This window comes from Balaenoptera musculus, chromosome 13 (assembly GCF_009873245.2).
Source record: "Balaenoptera musculus isolate JJ_BM4_2016_0621 chromosome 13, mBalMus1.pri.v3, whole genome shotgun sequence".
Classification (NCBI taxonomy): Eukaryota; Metazoa; Chordata; class Mammalia; order Artiodactyla; family Balaenopteridae; genus Balaenoptera; species Balaenoptera musculus.
The window spans coordinates 79391867-79418023 of NC_045797.1; the positions used below are offsets into that span (position 1 = coordinate 79391867).

At 41.1% G+C, this 26157-nt stretch overlaps 1 protein-coding gene across 3 annotated transcripts in view; it reads left to right on the top strand.

Annotated features, from left to right (window-relative positions):
- NBAS (NBAS subunit of NRZ tethering complex) overlaps positions 1–26157 on the top strand; it is a 342092-nt gene that overhangs the window by 225290 nt on the left and 90645 nt on the right. For all 3 annotated transcript variants that reach the window (XM_036873210.1, XM_036873209.1, XM_036873211.1), the window contains 4 exons: positions 4006–4235; positions 7991–8101; positions 17812–18062; positions 19086–19420. In XM_036873210.1, coding sequence (XP_036729105.1) covers positions 4006–4235; positions 7991–8101; positions 17812–18062; positions 19086–19420 — 927 coding nt within the window. The remainder of the gene's footprint in view (positions 1–4005; positions 4236–7990; positions 8102–17811; positions 18063–19085; positions 19421–26157) is intronic.

Sequence of the window (26157 nt, forward strand, 5' to 3'; positions counted from 1 at the left end):
TTTGGTGGGAGCTATGTGTACATTGATCTTATCAAGATTCTTATAATTTTAAGAGATACCCCTCCCTGCACAACAAATATAAAGGGCTGGTTCTTGGGCGACATTATGCCTGGGAGTCATATCCTGCCCTGCCACCTACCCTGCAGGGCCTTAGTCAAGCTACTCACCTCCTTACCCATCTTAAAGAGGATAGTACTAGTAGACTCTGGTGTCCCAAGATTGTTAGTATTAAATGAGATTCAGTTCATATATATTTAGCACTATGTCTGTTCCATACCGAAGACTGAAATATTAGGTATTTGTTCTTAAATGTTTCTTAGAAAAGTAAACACATTTGATGCACAGAGAATGTGAAGTAAAAATTATTCAGAGGGGCTAGACAATTTCTACTTAGTAAAGGAGAAGGGATGAAAGTTGTTTAAACTGTGTAGGGGCCTACTGGCTATAATTTGTTGGTCTGAAATTGTATTTTTAACAAAGAAATCTGGTCTGATGTTTAGTGGAGGCATCAATGAGATGAGATGTAGAACTTCCCCAGTTCCACACCTGGAGGGATTTACAAGGTTTTATTTTATTTTCATGTTTGAATTCTTATACATTCATAGGATTTTAGCCTTAGAAAGGTGATCATCTTGTGATACTCCTTTGTTCTACATCTGAAGAAACTGAGCCCCAGAAGAGTCAGAAGTGTCCATTGCTCCCTCTAAGGAGTTTCCAGCATTCTTGTTTGTGATTCTATAATGGTTCTTATATTCAGGTGCCTTCTGTGAGTTGTTTATGTGTACATCTTTGACAATCACTAGTTTTAGTTTCTTGGGAGTAAGCTCTGGGCCCAATTTTCTTTCATATAATAATAGAGAAAAAGACATTCTAAAATATTTTATTTGTGCCTCCCAACAAACCACGAGGATGGTGTGCTTGTTGACTCTCTTATAGATGAGGAAACAGAGACATGATGTAACTTGCCCCAAATTGCATCTCTGCTAACTGAAGGATCTGGAATATAAACTAGTATTACTAACTTAAAAGCTACAACTGCTGTTCAGTGTGTCTCCGTTTTGCTCCACACCTGATTTGTTCAAGAAACTCTAATGTGCTCTAGGAAGGACAAATCCACTAAGTACCCATGGTCTCTGCCTGCTGGAAGCTGTGTTTTAATACTTATAAGAGAAGGCAATGTAAAGTATGCAGTAGAGGTACAATTAAAGTGTAACTGTTGTATACCTTTGAGTAAATTCCATAATCCCTTTCATTTTTGGAGCACCTGCTAAAGGCCAGGTCTTGGTTTGTGTATTTTGTGTGTGTGTGTGTGTGTGTGTGTGTGTGTGTGTATGTATGGTCTCTTAGGCTTTGTGAAACCATGCAAGCTATATATATTGCCATTTTATAGATGAGACAATCAAATTTGTAGTTGTTAAGTAACTTGCACAAGGTCATCCAGCTAGTAACTTCTCTGTGTCCACGCTTATTACACTCTGCCATGCCATTTTCTTCATTCGCAAAAGGAGAGAATAGGTATTTTTTGCCACATATGAAAATGAAGGTTGTATGTGGAGACTTGAAACTCTCTATAAGATAAAGAAAAGCCAATGTAAATGTTAGTATTAGCAATTATGCTCATTATTGGTATGTGCTGCCATTTTGGAGCTTAACTCTCTACCTGGTATGGGGATTTGTTTCATACAAAGAGAATAGAAATGAGATCATATATATAGTCCACTCTCCCAATACAGGGACCAAGTCCTTGAGATGCCGGAAAGCAAAAAGTGAAAAAGTGAATGTGGAGCAATAGCTGTGAGAAACCCCTGGGCGCGGGGAGGTGGTCGATGGCACGAGTGGGGGTGGGAGTCACACCCAGAGATGGACGGCCTGGTTATAGCCTCTCCTGCAGAGCGCGTCGGGCAACTGGAGGCTGAGGACTTTCGCCCGAAACCACAGGGCCAGGGTGTATATGGAAGGAAGCCTTCCTCACAGTCTTGATGAACGTGGGTTTGCTGGTGGAGTGCAAAACTGACACAAAGAGCTCCCTGAAAGAACACCTACAGAAGAGCTCTCCTGCTGCCCTGAAACCCTGGTCACTGGATATTTGCTCCTGCTCTCTCTCTTCCTAGGCAGGAGAGTGCTATCTAGATGAGGTGTGAGAAGAGCAGGCAACAGCAGAGCGCACCAGGGTGCAGAGCCGGTGTAGACGGGCTGGCTGGCCCCCAGCAGCGTCTCTCTAGCAGACAGCTTCAGAGGGGGCTTTGCCCCGGTGGGCGGTGCAGGGTGGTGCCTCAGGGCTTCAGTCTGTAAGTAGGAGGGGGTTGGGTTAAATGACAGCCATAGAGGCACTGAAGGCTGAGTCATGGGGTCTCCTTTGCCTATATCCATTGCCAGAAGTACCAGCCGTATGCAGCTTATTCCGAAATCACTTCAATTGCAGTTAGATCAGCTTTATTCACTCCATCTTCCCATCAGGTCTTAGCCATCCAGGCTTATTAGCACATACTCTCCCCTTTACCAGAATTTGTCTCCCTATTTTTTTGCTGGCCTTTTTACTTCTGATACCTGAGCAATTAGCCTAGAAATTAACTCTTCCAAGAAGACCTCCTTGATACGTGCCCAAGTCCCACTCCTCTGTATTCCCATAGCACCCTGTGCTTACTTGTATCACACCATTTTATAATTGTTTGCTTGATCGTCTCTCCTCATAGACTGAATTCTTGGAGGAAAGGGTCACATCTTAGTACATCACCTGGTACATAATAGATGCACAAAAAATACTTGTTGAATGAATGACAGATGGTGTTATAGCTGCTTACTTTGGAGCATTAGTTTTCAAACCCACGTCTTTTGACTTGAGACACGTATCTGTGGTTTTTGAGAGTAAGACTCAGTGTCTGCCTAGGGGTAGGGAAAAAATTGAGTAAGGTTGACTTTTCTTAATCCACCTGCTGGAATCCAAGAAGATTTCTTTAACTGGTTTTTATCGGTGCTCCCAGATTGTTCCTTAATAGGATCAAGAGAGAATGTCAGGCTAGGTTAGGTAATATGGACTCGACATTGACAAATCTCATGTGTAGCTCAGAATAATGGCTTACACATTAGAAATGCTGATGGCTTACGGTAATTAGATGTGTTTCTGAGAACCAGAGGTAGATTCTGGAGTTTTCTTCCTAATTTGCTGGTATTAAAATATGCGCCATATTTTCTCAGAAATTGGGAGGGATTGAGTTCATGTTGTTCACATATTAGGTAACTCCAGAATCATGGCTGCATTGCTGTTGCTTTGTTGACACCCGGACCAACTCTAATATAAATAAACGTGGTTGGTTAACCACTTATTTTCCTTTCCTGTCAGCTGTTCAGTTCTGGGTTTTGTTCTGTTGGAATAATTGTATTGTTGTTAAAGAAAATGCTAGAATTAAGGAACAGTATCCCATTGAGCCCCAAATTGAGCAGAGTGAAAATTGGTTGCATACTTTCTTATGAAACTAGAAAAATTTATGATTTCAGGAACAGGGATGGGGTTTTTTCCCCTCACTTACCCCTGGAGAAAACATTCTTCTACCTAGCTATTTAGGCATTTCTTGTGGAATCATTGAACTGCAGCTCTTTGTTATTGAGAACACTTAGATGGTCCAAAGAAAATTTATCTAGGGGCAGTGATGATAAAAATTACTTCCAGGGTGAATTATTATAAATGATCAGATAATTGGGGAAGAGATCTGGTATAGGATGATGGTAGTTGGAAAAGCAAGCGTACATTATTCTTTAAGTGGGTGGAGATTTTTAAGGCGGAAGAGCAGAGCGGGAGTCCAGAAACCCGCTCCTAGAGTCAGTTCTGTGTCCCGTCTTTGTGGTCTGCAAAATGTGCCGCCTCTGCAATTGACTCCTAAGGGTGGTTGTCAGCCTTGATTGAATGGCAGCAGTGTGAAGGGTCAAACAGGTGCCCCGGCAGACGTGATCTTCTTCCCACTGTTACTCTTTTTTTTTTTTTTAAATTAGTCTTTTTGTTACTCATAGGCCGACCCCAAAGAGCTAATCAAGATGGTCACCAGGCATGTGACGCGATACGGGCAGGAAGCCTGGCCCGAGGAGCTCGCTGCACTGACCAAGCAGTTGCAGTACTACAACGAACGCCTCCTGGACTTCACTCAGGCTCAGATCCTCCAGGGCCTGCGGAAGGGTGTGGACGTGCAGCGGTTTACTGCAGACGACCAGTACAAACGGGAAACCATCCTCGGTCTGGCAGAGTAAGGAGTACCTTCGTCTCATAAAGGGATGGATTTAAAACGTACAAGAACAAGTTGAGTTATCAGGACTATTAATCCCCGTCCTCTGAAGACGCACATTCATGGTTGCTATAAACAGGGCTTTCCCCTCTTCTTCCTGTCCTGTGAGGGACGTGTGTGTCTTCCCAAATGGATTAGTCATGCAGACAGTATTTTGAGCCTGCAGATTTAAGTAGTAAGGATGGGAATTATTTAAAAAGCTTCCCATGATTTTGATAATCCAATACCAGTACCATGTTAGAGGTGATAGAGTGTGATCAGGGGTGAAAAGTGCCAAGCGTACTATAGAAATTTAAAAACAAGGTTCCCTCTTATTCCTGGCTAGAATCTCACTTTGCTACTACATGGCCGTTTAATTTCCTCAGTATGTTAAAAGTTAGGGGGCTTCCCTGGTGGCGTGGTGGTTGAGAATCTGCCTGCCAATGCAGGGGACACAGGTTCGAGCCCTGGTCTGGGAAGATCCCACATGCCGCGGAGCAACTGGGCCCATGAGCCACAATTACTGAGCCTGCGCGTCTGGAGCCTGTGCTCCGCAACAAGAGAGGCCGCGATGGTGAGAGGCCCGCGCACCGCGATGAAGAGTGGCCCCCACTTGCCGCAACTGGAGAAAGCCCTCGCACAGAAACGAAGACCCAACACAGCCATAAATAAATAAATAAATAAAAGAACGTGAATTTCTAAAAAAAGTTAGGTACCGTTGAATTAATACAAGAGGAGGGACTGAGTGTTATGGGTCCAGGACACCTTTATCTGTCCTGGGTTTCTAGAGAAAGAAGAGCTAACCACTTGAGCCCTTTCTCTTGTTCGAGGCCTGTAGCAGCTGCCATTTTTTCCTTTGTCCCTTACCGCTCTCGAGAGAAAAGCAAGCCCTTGTGTGAGATGGCAGTACGGTTGGGAAGGTCCCTTTCTAGGTATGGAATTCCCCTTGGTTTTAATACTCGTCTTCATTTTTTGTTTTAGTTCAAATGAGTTCAGATCAAATGAGAATTACATGTCAAATGGCGGGAAAGTGAAAAAAAAATTTTTTTTTAAATGTGTTCACCCACAATGGTTATTAAGTTAGAGGTATGTTTTGTTTTTAACACCCCAATTTGTGGAGTGCTTATCACGGGCCAGGAACTGTGTTAGGTGCTCTGTAAAGTTTATTTTATAAACATCTTTTAATCCTTAAAGATAACTCTATGACATAAAATGTTGTTATCCACATCTTACAGCTAAAGAACATGAGGCTTCTTGATATAAAGTAAGTGGCCCAAGCTTACGCAGGTGGTAAAGATCACAGCTGTGACTTTAACCTTGATCTGCCACATGCCAGAGGCATCACATCTTCAACACCATGTGCCCTCCCCGCACTGCTTGATTGAATTCTCAAGGAAGCACTGGTATGCAGTTCAGTTTAGGCTTCCAGCCCTTGAAACGAGGTTACATTGTGCTTACGTTGAACGATTATTTCTCTCTCCTGATGAGTTACCGTAAAATAACAAAGATAGGCTTGGTTATGGTAGTGGTATATGCTATTTTTCATCATTATTCTTAAATCTTAAAGAAAGTGACAAAGTAACCTTGGTACTCTGTAATAGTTTTATATTAGCCTGGGCTTCTTTCCTACTAGAAGACACCCCAGATTCTCTTTAGAGTGAGGCGGGGAACAGAGAGATCAAAGCGAGAGAGTAGGAACAACCTATAGCAGAATTAAGTTAAGAAGAGAAATATAGAATTTTTTTTTTCTCTTCCCCTCTGTTCTCCTGGAGGTTCATAATTTCATTGGGTCATTTAATGTCTAATTTGAAAGTGACCAAAGAGATCATTTAATCCAACCTCCTTACTTTTGGAAGAGGAATCTGAGAACCACAGAGCTTTAAAGCATTGTTCAAGGTCACACAGCCAGGAGTTGAGCCTGGGCTTCCTATTTCCAAGTCCAGTGGGCTTTTTCTTTGGGCATTTGGTAATCCTTGGTGCCACGCTCATGGTTTCTTAGAAGAGAGGTTACTATGCAGAATAAAAGTTGTTAAGGCATGCCTTACATCATCAATTACATTTTGCTTGATCTTTGTCTTTTCTTTTTAAGTATCCAGCTGGCATATGCTATTTGAAGTATGTCCTAGAGGACAAATATACGCTTTTGATAAATATATAATAGAATCTTCTCCACAATCTGTTGGTTAGAAAAATATACAGCAGTCTTTAGATGGCTTGTTTAAAATGTCTCAAAGTGTCTGTGGGTTTTCTGAGTTAGCAGTTCTGACTTGGAGATGGCATTTTAGCATCTCACATACAAGAATCCTCAAAGGACCTGCTTCCTTCTGTTTTACAGCTCCACCTTCAAATGTGACTATTCTTTATTTTCTTCCTAATTGTATGTCCACTTTAATGGCAGTTGTTTTCTGTGAGTGCATTATAGTTGTCCTTTGTTGTCTGTGTATCTTAGTTATTACATTCTCAGTGGTTAGGGTGACTTTGAGGAGAACAGAGTCTAGTTTGGTTAGTTCCCACTTTTATCAGATAATAAAGATGTGAATACTTAATGAACATGTAGCTGGTGTCAGGCACTGTGCCAGACTCCCACAATAGGAAGCGTGAGCTGCTAATGGTCCCTATTCTCCAGGAATTCTCATCTATCATGTGGATATTGGTATTCAATAAGTACTTTAAGAAAAAATTTTTTAAAAATTGATTAATTTATTTATTTTTGGCTGCGGTGGGTCTTCGTTGCTGCGTGTGGGCTTTCTCTAGTTGTGGTGAGCAGGGGCTACTCTTCATTGCGGTGCGAGGGCTTCTCATTGCGGTGGCTTCTCTTGTTGCAGAGCACGGGCTCTAGGCATGCGGGCTTCAGTAGTTGTGGCACGTGGGCTCGGTAGTTGTGGCTCGCGGGCTCTAGAGCACAGGCTTAGTAGTTGTGGCACACGGGATTAGTTGCTCCGCGGCATGTGGGATCTTCCTTGGCCAGGGCTCAGAACCTTGTTTACTGTCCGATCTTCAGCTCAGATTGGTCACTCTCTCGTCTCCATCCTCACAGTATTTTGTAGCGTTTCTTTTAGCACTCCCCCCATTCTGTTTGATTCCTGGTTCACATTTCACATCTTCCATTAGGCTGTAAGTTCCTCAGGAAATAACTTATTTGTTTTTATGTCCTCAGCAGCTAGCACAATAGCTGGCCCAATGTAGAAAACAAAAATTTGTTGAGTGACTAACTGTGCTTTCTCAAATATCTATCTGTGGGGTAGGGATCCATTTCCTTTCCACTGCTTTTTGACTGTAGGCTCTGCTATCTCGATCAGAATTTTTTGATCTCAGTACATTTTGGACTGGGTCATTCTTTGTTGTGGGAAGGCTGTTCTGAGCACTGTAGGACAGTCGGCAGCCTCCCTGACCTCTACCTGCTGGATGCCAGCAGCTCTCTCCTTTTCCTCACCCACTGTGACAATCAAAAATGTCTCCAGACATTGTCAAATGTCCCCTGGGGGACAAAATCACCCTTGGTTGAGGTCCACTGATCTAGACAATTCCTCGGTCAATTGCAATGCACCACAGAGAAAAAAGAGCATTAAAATTCCTTGGGTGTACTTTTCCTGAACTACTGTGAAATGTCTTATTAAGGACTGTGCTGGCTGCACCCGTCTCAGCTGGAGAGCGGTCCTAATGAGCGTCTTCTTTGCTGATTAAGGTCATGTGTTTCTCTCCTCCCCCTTCCCTCTGGCTGATGGACGTTCGTGAAGGACGCTTGAGGAGAACGTCTACAGCATTGCTCTTTCTCTGGCCCAGCGCTACAGTGTCTCCTGTTGGGAAGTTTTCATGACCCATTTGGAGTTCCTGTTCACCGACAGTGGGTAAGCACACAACTCTTATGCAAGTTTATTTCCATGTCTTTCTTTTCAGAGTCTATTTTAAAGGAATCTTGAAGTTGTACTGTTCAATTTCACTTTTCCTTTTGAGCTGTAGTGGACCAGTGTCTTTGTACAGTCTCTCTTCATATGTCTCTGACATACCAATATGCTAACAGTAGTCTTAGTTTTTGTTTTTCAGTAATAATAGTCCTGAGTTTGAGACTTTAATTCACTCATTTATTCAAAGATATTTATTGACAATCTCTTGTGTACTAGGAACAGTGTTAGGTACTAGGGTTACAGTAGTCAGTAAATTTCAGCTGTCTTGGAACTCATAGTCTATGGTGGGAGACAGATTATAATTGAATAATGACATAAGCAAATGTGAAATTAAAGCTGTGATAGGCACCGTGTAAGAGAGCCCAAATAGGGGATTTGGCATAGTTAGGGAAGGCTTTCCTGAAGAAATAACTCTTGAGCTGAGACCTAAATAGGGACTCAAAATTAAGTACACTACGAGGAGATGGGAAGCATTTTCTAGGGAGGCAAAACAGTTGAGTGCAAAAGCCCTTTGACAGGATGGAACATGGTGTCTGTGAGCCTAACAGATGGGTAGTATGGTGACACCCTGAGAGTCACTGGAGCACGGGGTGAGATGGGGCTGCTGAGAACCTGGAAACCAGACCGTGCAGCCAGACCGTGCAGGCCCTATCCAGGGCTGTGGGCTCTTTCCTCAGAGTAATAGGAAGGCATTTAAAGATTCTGGTAAAAGAGAGGGAGGTAATATGATCAGGTTTGCATTTTGATAAGATCACTATGGCGACCATGTTGAGGAAAGATTTTAGGGAGGCCAGCGTAGACATATATGGACCAGTTCGGGAGCTATGACCTGCAGGACAGGTGACCATAGCCTGGAGTAGGGCTTTGAAAGTACAGGAGAGGTGAGAGTGGGTTTCAGAGATACCTGGAAGGTGAAATAAATGGTAATAAATAAATTGATTAATAAGGATAAACTAGCTATGAAGGTGAGTGAAAGGAGAAGGGTCAAGAATTATCTCCAGGATTTTACTTGGTCTGCCTTTTGGACAGTGACATCATTTGAGACAGAAAACACTAGTTAAGGACACAAGGTATTTCAGGGGAGGGTGAGGAAAAGGCAAAGGAATGGAAAAGTTATACACATTGAAATTCCCAAGAGGAAAGGTCAAGTAGACAGTGCATCTTACAGATCTGGAATTCAAAAGAGAAGGTGGAGCTGGAGATACTAATTTGGGAGCCATGTGCACATAGATGATAAATAAGCTATGTTGTGGGTGTGCTTTGGGTGATGAACATAGAATGAGAAAAGGAGAAGGACTTACGACAGACCTTGGGGACCTTCCACAGTTAGTGGTAGAGGAGGAGCTGCTAGCAAAAGGGACAAAAAGAGGGATCGAGAGGAAGGGCTCTTGTTCTAGGGAAGCCATGGGAAGGAATAGTTTCAAGAAGTGAGGGTAGTATTGAATGGTCAAGACCTGCTTATAATTCATCATCTTTAATTTTTATTAATATCTTTGAAATTCTACCCTCTACGTTTTAGTATTTATGAAATTGCTACATGGGTAATAGTGTTATCTATGATAAATATTGTACTGACTTCACCATTTTTGAGGCATAGAAATATGTTGAAATAAATGTTTCTTTTTTTTTTTTAATTTATTTATTTATGGCTGTGTTGGGTCTTCGTTTCTGTGCGAGGGCTTTCTCTAGTTGTGGCAAGCGGGGCCCACTCTTCATCGTGGTGCACGGGCCTGTCACTATTGCAGCCTCTCTTGTTGCGGAGCACAGGCTCCAGATGCGCAGGCTCAGTAATTGTGGCTCACGGGCCTAGTTGCTCCGCGGCATGTGGGATCCTCCCAGACCAGGGCTCGAACCCGTGTCCCCTGCATTGGCAGGCAGATTCTCAACCACTGCGCCACCAGGGAAGCCCCCAAATAAATGTTTCTTATTATATGCATATTGGCGTAAAAAAATCTTGGCATTTTATTAAATATCTTTTTCCTTTTGTTGAATGTTACATAAAAGGTTGTCATATCTGTACAAACAGGATGCGCCATTGGTCTCTGAATATATTATAAATTATCAGGTACTCTAGTAACGTGCAGGACTGTTCCCAGCATATCATTATACCTGATAGTGGTATGATTATACAGACACACGGAAATTACAAAAGCAGGAAATCATTATCTCCTGTTTTGTCATTACTTGTGAGTGACAAAACACCTAATATTGATTTAGCAAGTGGTGTTTGGTGCTTCATGTTCTTTACTTAAAAGCCTGTTGTTTGCCTTACTATTCAATCCAGCTTAGTAACACAAGTATTAAAGATCAGCCTTGTTAGTACAATAGAAATTGCCCAATATTTACTTGTTGAGTCAATGCCAGTGGGAAGTTAATAGGTCAGAGCCACAAGAAAAATAATGTTCTGTACCTTAGGGTTTTGTATTACTGTTCCTTTAAAAAAGTCATCTTCCCCCCTGAAGTTTGTTTTTCCTGTAATTTTACATTCTCCTTCCTCTTGGTTGGATTTGGAGGTATTTCCTCATCTCACCAAATGTACAGATAAGCAAACACACAGGTTGGGTGAGGCAGCATTGTGCAATAGAGCAGAAGCCTTCCAATCAAGAAACCTAGAGCAAATCCTGTGTCTCTCCAGCTGTGTGTCCCTGCACAAGAGAATTCAGTTCTCTGAAACTCATTTTCCTTTACTCTAAGTGAGGTGTCATAAAAATTAAATGACTTCCTGGTGAAATATCAAACCTACGGTACCTGACACATGATCCATCATTAATGGTAGTTTATTCCTGGAATTTCACTCCTGTAAGAAAGAGATAATTGTCGTAAACACCCAAACTTGAGTTCCTGGTCTCCTTTTTCCCCTTATTCTTCTGCATTTTCTTTTTTATTCTTGGTAGTTTTCAACATCAGTGATGGCTTTGAGTGGCTGTGTACACCTGGAGTCGGCTCCCTCTGGCAGACACGGGTTCTCCCAGGGTGTGTTCAGCAACCTGAGCTCAGGGCTGATTTCTCACTCACTGCAGCCTTCACAGCCGTCTTCACCTCTAGACTGTTCTAGACACTTTGGTGCATCTTAGAGACAACATTAACTACCAGTGACGGCATGGGTTTTGGAATCAGGCCACATTTCAGGATCCAGCTCTGCTGCCCATAACCCCAACTGTGTACCTGGGCACGTCTCTTAATCCTCTTGAGTCACTGTTTTCTCAGTTAAGGGGCCCATCATCCCCACCTGGTATGGTTGTAGAGATTAGAGAAAACCTGTGGAAAGCGTATAGCTGGGTAGCTCTGTAATACTGTCGAGATGATTCCTGTTACTGTTCCTGCTGGTTCTGCTGACTCCATGTGTGTCTTTAAGTTTTGAAGATGGGATCATTTTGAAATGGCAGAGGCTGCTTCTAGCTGATAGAGTAGTACCACATTTGTTTATTCATTAAATATTATTATTATCTTTTTCCTAGTACCTTTGTGTTCCAAGCATAGGTTTAAATGCTGAACAAGACAGACACATCCTTACCTTTATAGAGCTTATATTCTAATTGGGGAGACCCCCATCACACACACACACACAGTTAAAAACAACTAAAAAATAAATCGCTGGTCATACTAAGTACCATAAAGGAAATGCACAAGGAGCAGATAGGAAAGGCCTCTCTTGGACGTAAAAAGAGCTCACTATTGGAGAATGGAAGAAAAGGCATTTCAGGCAGAGGGAATGCGTTTCAGGCATTTCGGGAACAGGGATGTTCTTGACATTTTTGAATAACTACAGGAACGCCTTTGTGGCTGGAGCGCTTGGAGCCTAGTGGGCAAAGGCCTACATAAGGGCCAGAAGGACCTCTCACTGTCAGCCTTGATAACACTCCATCTGTTCCTTCTTATTCAAACAGCAGACCTGAAGGCCACACATCCTACATCTTCATTTCGCTCTACTAGGTACTTTTCCATCACCCAGGGGATTAGTTACCCAAGTGATTTTGCTTGGGTGGCAGAGATCGTGATGCCTCTTCATCTCTGCTGGTTAGTCCAGTGGTGCCTCTTTCAGGCCCCTGGGAAGGGACTCTGGCTGTGCTGTGCTGTTCTGCACAGTCCATTTCATATTCCCTGGTAGGGTTTTTTTGGTCTCAAGTATAAGGATGGGCAAAGCATGCTGTAGCTGTGGGAGGTGAATGAACTCTAATGCATCTCCCTTTTCCTGCGTTGAACAGGAGTGACACAGAATCTCTGCCTGAGGGTTGCTGTTGCTTAGAGTCAGGCTTGTGTCCAGATTGTCACATGGTAAAGAATTCTCAATTCTGGCCTTCTCTTATGGACTTAGTTGAGGAGTTTGAGAATAGTTGGTGTGTAGAGAGGGGATTGAAGGCAACTTAGCTTCTTAAAAGTATGTTATAACATTGAAAAAGAAGACAAGTAAAAATTCAAACCAGGAAAAATCCATTTAGAGTAGGAAGGCTGAATGTAGAAATTCAGGTCGTAGGTCTTACTTATTTTTTAAAATTGAGCCAGACATAAAGTTTTGATCTTTCTTTGGCCTAAAGAACCATGATCCTGGTCATGCCCGAGACTGTGATTCGCATTGTACATAAGAAGAAATCTTCCAGTCCTAAAAATGGAAGAACTGATTCCTACCATCACCAAAATGGAAGCAATTGTTTCCATGTGTCTGCAGCTTTCCTTTCCATGTTGTGATTCTTAAGGCCACTTTTCCCCCAGATAGGAAAACATTCCTGACTCTGGCACAAAACGTAATAAGCAAAAAGATGCATTTTGGGGCCTGTTTTCGTCTGTGGAAAGTGCACAGTCTTTGGATCCTGCAGTTCTGGGTTTAAATCGTGGCTCTGTGACCTCCTTCTAGTGTGTACGTGGTGGGCAAGTTGTTTCACCTCTCTATTCCTAAGTTTCCTCCTCTGCAAAATGAGTATTCTTATTCCATTTTGCAGAACTGCCCTGAGATTTGAGAGATTTATACAAAATGCCTGACATGTAATAGATGCTCAAAAGGAAAAAAAAGTAGTTGCTATTGTTAATTCCGGAAACAGACCAGATTTACTGAACTCACCCTCTGACCGCTATCAGCCTAACATGGCAAATCTGATTTTTCAACAATTATTTTTCAGGACAGTGTGGGTATCGGTTATAATATACCTGCTTTGTGAGAATTAAATGAGATGACATAGTACTTAACGTATAAGATGTGTTCAGGAAATGATGCCTATTGCTGTTTCTGTGCTATGGTGTCTTTTAAAATATTTTTTTGTTGGAGAGAGGTAATAATATGAGACTACATAAACCAGTCAGAATTCACATTTTATGAGAAATGAAAAAGCTTAAGGGGTCAGGGTTGTCCTTATGGAGGAGATGAAACCTATTCACATGGGCTTCTTTCCATGTCACTACTCTGTCCACAGAAAACGTTCCACAAAGGAACTCACCAAATATTAGTGTGACAGGAAACAGACTCCAAGGTACTCATTATTGATTCTCTCATCAACTGTGTAGGTGACCTTGCAGAGTTAAAGTTCATTGTTTGGTTTGCAAAGACACTTGGCTAAAATGTTGGAAAAACTGGAAAAGGCCATGATTATTTTTTTTACCATGTTTCCCCCGCATAATCACATATTCACCTGTCAGGCAGCACTGCAGGTCAAGTCTGCCACATCCAGTTCATTCTGAGACATTTGTGTGGCAAATATCTTGGACTGTTTCCCTTAGGTCGGAGTAGTTGTGATTTAAAGGGTAGAATTGTGTCTTCCCACAGCAATCAGTGGTGGAGGCCTATTCACCCATGGTCATGATCATTCATGTGGATTTCTGTATCTTCCCACTTTTAGGATTAGTCTTTGGGGGAAAATGCTTAGAAGTTTCTGCATCTGAGCTATGTGGACCAGTGGACCCCATCCCTTTGCTCTCTCCAGCCTTTCCCAGGAGCTCTCTCCCTCTCGCCTTCTTTATCTCCTCTTCAGTCAACTCATGGAATTGTATCAATATTATCACTCAGTCTCAGATTGAGTAAAGTAAAATGCATTTAAATAAATTTGTTTCCCTCCATGAATATAAGTCCTTTCAATTCATGCTGTTCTTGAATCACAGTTTTGGCTGATTGACAACTCGAAGCCATTACAGAATCCCTTAATCATGGGATTAGTACTAATAACTTATTCCTTGTGCCTTTAGTACAACTAATGCTAATTTTCTTCTTGTAGTTAATCTCTGAAAGTTAAATTTGCACCATATATATACTTATATATATGTGTGTGTATATACATATAAGTGTATATATATATATTTATATGTGTGTGTGTGTGTGTGTATATATATATATATATATATATATATATATATTAGTTGCCTTATAGCTAAAGCTTAGAAAAACCACTTAAACAGTTGTTAAGGGTAACCATTGATTTGATCAGTGAAAAGTCCACAGTAGTTTCATGGTATTTCTTCCTACTCTCTTGAATGTGGGCTCTTTGGAATTGTCTTCTAAGCAGAGATTTCATTTCTCGTTCCAAAAGGAAGATAACAGCATCTTTCGATAGGAACTATTAAAATGGGTTATCAATTACTGGCATCTATGAAAGATCTTAGTACCTTGTAATTTACTGAAGAGGGAGGTTTTCGTGTTTATCATGTGTCAGTAAAAGTATTCCAGTATCTCTCTTCGCAAGATAATTAGGGAAAATTGCACATCAGGCAAACTAAACTGCAGGCACAGAAGAATAGATGGGTGGGCGAGGGGGGAAAGTAACGTTGACTGAGAGAGACTGTATTCAGAATCAAGTCGAACACAGATGGACTAAAGCTGTTGTGGTTTAGCCATTGTCCATTGTGTAGATGAGTCTCAGACACTCTGCTTGCCAGGGGATAGCAGTGAAGTGTGACAGGAGAACTCTCTTAGATTACTGCCCCTGAGAGAGAACTAATGTCTGTCACAGAAAGAATCCTGGTTTTGAAATGGTTGTTAGTGAGGGCGCTTACGCTGCATTGGTTGACGGCTGCTTTGTGACTAGGTGAGTGGCCCCAGCCATGCAGAGTCCAGACAGATCTGGACGCTCGGTCTTAGGCGTCACTTAACCTCTCTGATGACGACAGTCTCTCACTCGCCTGCCACAGTAATCCGTGGAATAAGTGCAGGGTTTCTTTCCTCTTCCATCGGGAATGTCGCTCTGATTGCAAGTCTTTGTCAACATGAATCATCTTAATGGGATGACGCAGTTTCTTATTTCCTTCTGCACTGCGTTGTTTTCAGACTTCACTTTGCAAATTATGAAGGAACATCAGGAATTCTGTGACTTTCATATGCCACTGGGTGTACAGTACGGGGGTACCCTGGAGATATCGCAGGTTTGGTTACAGACCACTGCAGTAAAGCCAGTATCACAATAAAGCTAGTACATGAATGTTTTTGTTTCCCAGTGCATATAAAAGTTACATTTACACTATACTGTAGTCTATTAAGTGTGTGAAAATATGTCTAAAAAACATGTGCAGACCTTAATTAAAAGATACCTTATTGCTAAAACAATGCCCAATTACAATAGGAACATCAAAGATCACTGATCACAGATCACCGTAACAGATATAATAAAAAAGAAAAAGTTTGAAATATTGCAAGAATTACCAAAATATGACACAGAGACACGAAGTGAACAAACTCTGTCGGAAAAATGGCACCAGTGGACTTGCTTGACCCAGGGGTGCCACCAACCTTTCATTTGTAAAAAAAAAAAAAAAAAAGCAATGTCTGTGAAGCGCAATAAAGCAAAGCACAATATAAAACGAGGTCTGCCTGTATCTTTCAGGGGTGACCTTGCAGTCTTTGAATAGTATCCGAAGAGTTTTGAAATAGCCGTCCATTTATACTCACTATTTCCTGTACAGGCCTTGTGCTTTCTTGTCTTGATACTTTTGTTCATATTATTTCTGCTTCATTCCTTTCTACAATACCAAGCTCAAGTACTTCTCTCAGTAAGCCTTCTGGTGTCATCGATATCTACCTCCTCTAAAGTGACAGCTTTAGTGACCCCACTCGTAACTGGAATATAATTGCATGTCCTTTGTCAGCCCACACCATTATTCTGCAGTGTTTCTTAAGTATGTATGATGCAACTGGATTTCCACACTGCTGGATGAGAGCTCTGTGTTGTAACTCTATACCCTCCCCAGTGCTGAGCACAGGGCCTTGTCTGTAGAGGACACCTAAGTTTTTGTTCATTCTCCCATCTATTTGGCATTCATAAGGCACATGTCGAGTGTTTCCTTTGCACCACACACTGGTGCTTGGTACTGAGAAGCTAAAGCTGAAGAAGATGTGGTATCATCTTTGCCATCAAGTGGTACATGGTCTAGTGAGGGAGACAGGCAAAGTAATAAATAGTTAAAGCATGTTATGAATAGACGGATACTCTGGGACATTTTTATAGACCAGGGACATTTTTATAGATAGGGATATTTTTGTAAATGTTTGAACCGTGTCTTAATAGAAAAATAGGATTTCTCTTGAAGTGAAAGTTAAAAGAGCATTTTTGAATTGCTTGATATTTTGACTTTATAAATCGCTGCTGTTACCCCAAGTATTATCACATCCTGATACAAATTTTAAAGTATATTGTGTATTAACTTTACGTAAAACAAAAACATGTCTTGGCACTTAGGGGGAATTCCAATAAACAGGGTATCGTATTTCAGAAGAGTTGCTTTTAAACGATATGAAACCTAACTTTGATCCTGTCAGAGGTCTCACTTCCTGCTCCCAGGTACTTTCATTGCTGCTCTACAAACCCTGGAAGCTGGGAGTTTCTGTTAGTGCCAAAGGCTGCTTGAAGGCCTCTTACGGTTAGAAAGCTTGAAACTCATCCCGCGTGGGACATTGGGATTATGCTGGGCAGGAGGCACAGTGTTCTGTCCAGGGAGAAGCATGAGACCAAAATTAAGCCCTCCCCGTCACCCAAAAAACACAAACTGATCAACCAAACAGAAGTCCTTAAATGTTTTTTTCAAGAGTTTAACCTTAAATGACTTAAAAAAAAAAATTATAAAGACAGCTAAGTCAGGATGAAAATATTGATATGTGCTTTATTCAAGTGGCGTTCGTTACTACAGATAATTCAAGTGAAAGTGCAAGTATCTCTTCTTTTCTATTTTAATTCTGTTTGAACACAGTATCAAGGTTACGTCTACTATCAGTTCAAGCCTCTTTGATATAAAATTTATGCCTAAAAGTTGGGGTTGTTTCTTCACTTCTCTATTTCCTAAATTCCTGAAATAATAAATTTGTTTACATTTCTATAATGAAGCTCAGGTTTTAAATTTTTCTTGTGATATGAATAAATAATGCATAGTAGAAGGTGACAGATATGGGTTCATTTCCTAGCTAGTAAGCACTGGGCAGTTCTCTGTAGAGAACTACAGGGTACTGTAGACCTGCATGAGACAACATGAAAATCAAATAGTACCATTTGAAACACATTTGTTTCCCTTTATATAAACTACCTGTACACACTGGTGGTTTCCTGTCTTTGATTAGGCAGCAAGAAGGGATTTGTAAGAAGTAGCCTTTCTTCCTAGGTTTCCAAAAAAAAAAAAAAAACCATGTTGTTTAATAAAGGAACCCAATCTTACCAATCTTAGCATACTTTCTTTGTCCTTAATTTCAGTCTGTCCACAGTAGAAATTGAAAACCGAGCCCAGGCCCTTCATCTCTTCGAGACGTTGAAGACCAATCCCGAAGCCTTTCACAAGCACATGGTCAAGTATATTTACCCCACGATTGATGGCTTTGATCATGAAAGACTGCTGTATTATTTCACTCTGCTGGAAAGCTGTGGCTGTGCAGATTTGGGGAAATACACCATTAAACCAGAAACCCACATTCGGCTGCTAAAGAAATTTAAGGTAGTTGCATCAGGTAAGTTAATCATTTTCCTGCTTGAACCCATTCTTTAAATTTAATCTAGGGCAGTTTTCTATATATACAATCCTGTTCCTGCATTGTGGCTGGCATAACTGTGAAACCACCGTATTTTTATGCTAATAGACTTTATTCTGTCTCCAACTCCTTTACTTACTGTTGAGGGAATTAAATACTGGAGAAACTTAAGTCACACAGTGACTTATCGCAGACCTGGTACTAAAATCCAAAGTTTCTGACTAGTACACCAAAGGTTTTTTCCCTGCTTCCACTGGTTATATTTTATCTACATAAATGACAAGGCTGAGACACTTCCCAATAGGCAATTTGGCAGAATTTCACTTAAGTGGACCTACATGTTTAAAGTATGTATGGAACCCTTAAAATAAGAGCCTTTGAATCTTTGATAAATTGTGGAAATCTTTAGAATGGTGTCTGTGTGTCTTTAGCTCATAACTAAGAAATTAACTGTGTTAATACCTCTCAAATCTGTATGATACTTTACAATTTACAAGGCACTTGCAAAGCTGCATTCATCTGCTGTTCGTAACAATTGTGAGTATTTACTTCAGTTTATCAGTGGTTTACTGAGTAGCTGAATTAGACCCTGGACTAGACACAGAGGAAAGGGAGTAAGATTCAATCCCTGCCTTCAGGTAGCTGATGAGATACTAGATGAATAACAAATGAATATAGTGCAGTGTGGTGAGCGCACGGATAGAAGACATAGGTGCCATGGGGGGATTGAAGAAGCGAGGAGATATTGCCATCTCCAGGGTACAAATGAGGACACTGGGGCTCACAGCAGTTGAGTGACCTGTTCAGGGTCGCACAGTTGGTTAAGTTGCAGGCAGCGATTGGAACTCAGATCTTCTGATGGATCTCAGTGACAAACGAAGCTGTGCTGTAACTAAATCTTTTCATTCAGCCACACAGAGGGGCTGTGTGTGTATTTGAAAGCTCCTGTATGGTTATCTTGGAATGAACTACTCTCTTTTTTTCCCCTTTTCTTTCCGATAGGTCTTAATTACAAAAAGCTGACAGATGAAAACATGAATCCTCTTGAGGCATTGGAGCCAGTCCTTTCAAGTCAAAATATCTTATCCATCTCCAAACTTGTTCCCAAAATCCCTGAAAAGGATGGGCGCATGCTTTCCCCAAGCTCTCTGTACACCATCTGGTTACAGAAGTTGTTCTGGACTGGAGACCCTCACCTCATTAAACAAGTCCCGGCGTCCTCCCCCGAGTGGCTGTGCGCCTATGACGTCTGCATGAAGTACTTTGATCGTCTCCTCCCAGGTCACCTCATCACTCTGGTGGATGCAGTGACCTTTTCTCCAAAAGCTGTGACCAAGGTAACCAAAAAGATAAGAGTTTAAAGTAGATTGGCCGCTTTAGAAGAAATGAAAATTGCTCTTACATTCTGTCGATTTTGTTTTTATTTGCTTTCTTGAAATAGGGAATACTTACATGTTTGGCAGTTTTGTTTTTTGTTAAGCATGAGGTATTTTAATTGGGAGATCATTATCCTCTATCACAGTTGTGCAGGTAATATAAATCAGGCTTAACTGTTCTAATTTGCACGTACATTTTGTTCATGTTATAGTTCTCATAATATGTCATTTTATAGTAAATATTCCATCCTGTTCTTTCCAATTGACGAGTGGAAAGAACCTCCAGTGCCAAGCCCACATTACTTGCACTCAGAGCCAGGCTAACAACTTAGCGACGATTAAATCCAGGTCTTAAAAAAGTTTCACGTGAATGCTACGTAGTGCATGACTTGGTGGTAGAATTACCCATGTGAGTCTGTGTGGCAGTTTCCAATGTCTGCTCCATGCCCAGGTCTGAGCCCTTTAATTGGACTCTAATTTCTCCTCTCGATCCTTCAACATTGTAGAGTTTCACACAAAATAGATAATGTGGGTTCTTCTCCTCCCCTTCTTGCCCTGTCACCCAGACACCACTATTCAGCAAATGTGAATTTCTCATTGCTTGGACACGGGGCGTCATCTCTCCTAGAAAATCTCCCAGCCGCTGGTCTCAACTGCTGAACTGCATTGCGTTTGGAACTTCCTTTCATTTTCTCTTCCCTACCTTTGCTGCTGCCTTCTCTTTCCCCCAAGTTGGCAAGTCTGCCCAGGACCCTATCCCATGAATTTTTATTATAGCTATTATTATCATGAAAATTGAATGTAGAGGCTAAGAATCCACTGCTATAAAGAGGAGATAATCATTTTTGTTGTTTTTAAGGAAAAAAGTAAGGATGATTGTAAAGGGATGTAGCATGACGTATTTGAAATGAGCACGGGTTTAGAGTCATATGGCTTTGAACTTTGAACCTGCCACTTAACCAGCTCCGTGGTTTAGCCTCAGGAATCTCTGTTAACTTCTGCCTTCTTCAGACAGAGGCAGTGACTGAGGAATCTTGAAATAGATGATAGTATTATCCTACTTTTAATAGGTGAGGAAACGGAGGTTCAACAAAGTTAATTTGGTAATAGAGGAGCCACAATTTCAACTCAAGGAGGCTTATTCCAGGGTCTTTGCTCTTAACCACTGAATGGTACTATTTCTAAGAAGTCGTAGAACAAACAGCTAGAGTCAAGGGACCTGGAGCCTTTGTAGGGACCGTGGGAGAACAGTGGGGCCAGAGAACCCCAAGCATTTTCAGTCCAAACGGAGCACCCTGTCTCGGGATGTTTCCAGAGCGGGGCTGAGCCTAAATGAGGAAAGCCCGGCAGGAACCTCGCATTGTCTGGGGAAAGACAGGAGTCCAGCAAATATTGGGTGAATCTCCAAGGATGAGAAGAGGTTTGAGTCCAAGTAAGTACTAGCAGTGCCAGAAGTACGTGCTGGAGGGAAGGGGCTGAACCAAGCAGGGAGGTGAAATCCAAGGAAATGGCTCCAGAGCTGGGACCTGTGAACCGGCTGAAGGAGCTTGACAAACAACCTGACTGGCCAGGAAGATGGAGGGGCCCAGGGTGAAGGAGGTTTTACATATTTTATATGAGGGCAGAGACAAAGCCCAGCATGGCCAGCCAGGGCCACGTGCTAATTGTGAGCACGGATATGGGGTGGACAGACAGCCTAGACTTTCCGACAGCAATTATTTACTCCTGATTAAACAAACTTAGGAGTTGGATGTAGAGTCGACTCGGTTTTAGTTGGTGTTTATGATGTTTTAAGTTACAGCACCTTCTCATCACCTTAGTTTCTTAATTGTATATCTTTAAGATGCCCTCCAACCACGAGAAGATGTATGACACAGTTGTTTGTGGACATATGTGCATTTTTTCCTGAGGTAAAGATGCATAGCTGACCCAGTAGGGATTGAGTCAGTTAATTGTGGCATTGCTTTCTCTTAGCTCAGATGGTGTAATTCTCAGCAAGATATTCTTTTACTGTAAACTATGTTAAGAGGTAGTTTTCTACTAAGTCAAATAAGGTATAGAAACGTGAGAGAGATAAATTAATTTGATATCTTTAGTCCAGCTTTATATTTGTTCTCATTTTATTAATTGGCAAGCTTTAAATTTTCCATTCAGAGAGGGAAAGTATAAAGTTTAGATACAATGCATGTTTGTTTGAAATCACACAGTGCTATTCTAGAGAGAGAGAGAGTATAAAATTCATATTGAAATACAACCCTCACATGTCAGAGGACACATTTGGAAAAGGAAATGCGGCTGGATGTGGCCAAGTTTGCAAAACACCAGATGTTGCCACAGCTTGTACATGGTGTTAAAAATGTAGAATAAGTGTATACTACTCAAATATAGTGTGCAGTTTTCAAACGTTTACCCACATCTAATTCAGAGCCAAACTTTTGGAAAGAACTGGTGAACGTCCAGAGTGCCTAACGAGACCAGTAAGCAATCAATTCAGAGAGGAATATCCCCAAAGCCTGAATTTAGTACCCATTCCATAATGAAATAAGCCAGAGGAGGCTCTTCGCCTTCATGGTAATAGTCGTTTGCACTAGCAGAATTTGTAGAAATCCTGGGGAGAATATTCACAAAGCATCATATGTCATGTAGGCCAAGAGTGAATTTGCACGACATTCGAGGTGATGAATATGCAGAAGGGAAAAGAATACAAATGTTTAAAGTGCATTGGCTCCAATTCTGAATTGTTGCGTTTCAGTTGAGTTAGGTCAGAGTTGCTCTCCTATTGCTTTTCCGATTCAGTAATTAGAAACATTTTTGTAGAAGGGTCAGAGAACAAGTTAGTGAGTTAGAAATCAGGTAAGTGGTCGACAAAGCTGAAATGCAGGTCAGAACACTATTTGCCTGGTTCAGATATGATGTGGTTAGATAAGGGGGTGCTTGCATGTAACCCCAGCCTTCGTGTTTTACACTCAACACTGGCTCTCAATTGCTGGTATAGCTACATCCAAAAATAAGGATGTGGAAAATCCTCCTCCTACTTAGGAAATGCTACTAAGAAGTTGGCCCGAATCCTTCTTTAAAAACCCCAGGTAATCACAGAAGTAGAAGAGGTCTTCTAGTATCCTAGAAGCCTGATGCTTCTCAACCTGGAATTGGGTAGGCGTTTACCACCCTCTCCCCACCCCATGTGCACCCTGTGTTTCAGCTCCTACCATTTGTTTTTGATGGGAATATACCTCCTTTGAGTTAGAGCAGAAAAATTCTTGAGAACCTCTTCTCTAGTCTGACCTCCGACCTTCAAGTGTCATTTCTATTGATAATTAAGCCACTGCTTCTGCTTCTATATTTATTTATGCACACACACACACACACACACACACACACACACACATGTATAAGGAATCTTTCTTTTTCTTCTTATATTTCCCACTTTTTGGTTCTGCCTTCTGAAGCTGTGGAAACAGCATAAGGGCATCTCTTTTTCATATGACTGTTCAAATTCTTGAACTAGGCTACTATTTCCTCCCTTATTCTATTGTCTAGACTACTTGCTAGAGGAATAAATTTATCTAGACTACTTGCTGGAAGAATAAATTTGTCTTAAAAACCATGATATGATCTAAAACTAAAATTTATTTCATAAGTTTAAGTCTCAATCAAAAGGCTGCATTGTAGCTGTAACTTCAGTGTCCTTCCGGTGCTAATACTGTCTTTTCACTAAGGATGGGAGTGCATTTTTCACCATCATGAGCAACTGGTGTCTGAAATCTATATAAAAATGTTTAGATAAGGCATATTTCCTAATTGCATGGCATAATATATGACTTTCTGATGCATAAATCAAATGCATATTATGTAGATTCACTAAGTATTTAGGCATTACTGTGTGCCATATTACAATATTAGTTGCCATTGGAGACATCAAGATGTAAAAGACATGCCTGTAAGAAACCTAAAATGAAGGATTTCTTTTCTTTACAGTAAAATTATTATAATTGAGAGTTACACTCCTGGTGAAATTAGAAGTTCCTTGAGGGCAAGGATGTTGCCTTTTATCTCAAATGCTCCAGTGTCTAGCATAGTATAAAGTAGGGACTCCTCAATGTGGTTGTTCAAATAATTATTATCGTAGACTGGCTATTCTTAAATCTTTTGATCTTTGGATGCCTTAATATTCTTAAAAATTGTTGAGGACCCTAAAAAGCTTTTGTTTATGTAATATCTGTTGATATTTGGCATATTAGAAATTAAAACCAAGACATTTTAAAAATATTTGTTTAATTCATTTATAGGTTAATTCATATATAGATCCATTTATAGGTTGACATGAATAGCATCTCTTGATGGAAAATGGAAATATAGCATTTCAAAAAGAAAAAAATAATGAAAGTGACATCATTTTACAGTCACATATCTGGCTTAATAGAACACAGTTGGGTTCTCGCGTTTGTTTCTGTATTCAATTTTTGTCATTTTGGTTGAAGAAAATGAAGAGCTTTCAGCCTTACACAGATACAAGGTAGAAAAGGGAGGAGTGCTTTAATAGCCTATGGTGTCATTTTGGGTGTTCTTTGATGCTACTGTGAAACTCAACAAATGATAGATTCTTAAAGACTAGGTGTAGTGTGGAATCAGAAACCCTATCCTTGATCTTTCTGTGCTCTATTATATTAAAACTGTTGTTCTGGATTGCACTTTGATTGGATCTTTTACCCATGTATGATTTGGAATATAATGCATTTGGCGTTTGGAAAGTTGGCTCGCTGAGTTATACAAATCATCCAAATGTTGATACAGTGCATTATACGTTATCAACAAAGTCACATGGGTTATTCTGAACGCCCATCTTATCCAGTGAGTTTTTAAGTATTGGGAAGTTGTCAGGGTCACAGTGGTAGGCACAAGTTTTCCAAAACTCTAATTTTTGCTTGAAAGCTTCAATTGTATCATTGGCAACAAATACTGTGAGTTATTTTCCTGGAAGTGACACGCTCACTTTGTTCACATTGGAGAAAATGTTTGCCACGTATTCGAGTCTGAATAGCTATAGTTTGTCTACCTGTTGTTCTTTCAAGCACAAATGGTAATGCGTGCCAAAGCAGCTGCTTCAGCTACTCATGACTCAGTCACACAAATGCTTTTTCCTGACTACGCTTCAGTACACAGTGAGATGTTTCATGTGTATCTCTCAGTTCTTCACTTAGATGTGCACTCAGTGGTTGAGATTTAATAAAATCAATCATTTTTACTCCTTCATCAAGAACATTCTCAAGTGAAATGCCAGTGGAGAACACAGCGACACTTAGTACATTTTGGTGCCGCTCCCTTGATTGTGCAAAGTCCCCACAGTTTTATCCACCATTGCTTTTTCACCATCATATAAGTGTCAACATAGTGAAAAAAGGTAAATAATGTTTTAGTGGTAAAAGTCAAAAAGGTGAACAATTTTGACTTTGCAGACCTCTTGAAAGAGTCATGGACTCTTGTGGTTTGTGGACCACACTTTGAGAACCACTGTCGTAGGATATTGTTTCCAAAACGACAGCCAACCTTGATGCCCACATGAAAGAGCATTTCAACTTCCTAAATGTTTGTAATTTAAATAATAATGAAGATATGTCGGGTAAGTGCATAAAGGATTGTCTTAAAATTTCAGTTTCTGAAAATAGTTTAATTTCTAATCAGCTTTCCAGATGTGGACGTGTCAGAAAGAATTTGAAAATGTAAATGGAATGTGTACATGGTAATATCATTATATCATCCTTTGGATTTATGAGCTTGCAATATATTTTTTCCTTCTACAGATTTCCTTTTATAATTTTTTAGCTAATATTTATTTTTTAATATTACTCAAGCTAAGCAGGGCGTTCTCTGGGAGAGACGTATAAGAAAAGAGAAGGGGCTCAGAGTAAGGGTGCAGCTCCTGCAGGGCACTCCTTCAACCTGGTGTCCTCAGCTTTATTCCCAGGCCAGGATCTCAGCTCAAAGAAGAGGTGATTTTTTTTCTGGGGCCTGGATGCAATAGAGTATGAGGATGGTGCTTAATCGCGGTTCCACCCCGCCTTCACTCATAGCCCCTTCTAGAATTCAGAGAGATGAAAATAAATATCAACAATAAATAAATATTGTTGGAAAAGCTGGAATTGGGGAGCATGGCCTGGATCTGCAGCCCAGTGGTCTGTCTTTCACAAAAGTTCACACTTGTTTGAAATTTGACTAGTTAGAGCTGCTGTAGAAAGTAATTCTAGAGGGAAGCCAAGGATGAGTGCACACTGAGGACAGGCGGGGCCGACGGGGAGTAGCCGCGTTACATGTGGCTTTGAAGTCTGCTCTCCTCCTGTGGGGAGGAATAAGGAGGGGAGAGATGCCAGAAGTGCTCTTCCTGTGGTTTCTGCCTGTTGGTTGGACTGAAAGTTTTCTCCTCATAATGGAAAGATGAGGAGAGGGCAATGGGCGTTTTGTTTCCTTAACTAATTCAGCTTAATAATGAAACCTCTTGCCAGTGAGGGGAGAAAGGAGTCCAGGGTCTGTCGGGACGTGGTCCTGACGTCCCCTCTTCCTGGGGCCACACCTCTTGTACCTGAGTCTCGTGGCGTGTCCTCCTGGGATCAGTAGTGGCAGCGGCACAGCCTGTGCTTCTGAAAACTCTTGAGATACGTCAGAAGAGCACAGTCTTCTGACTCCCTGCGGACTAGGCTAAA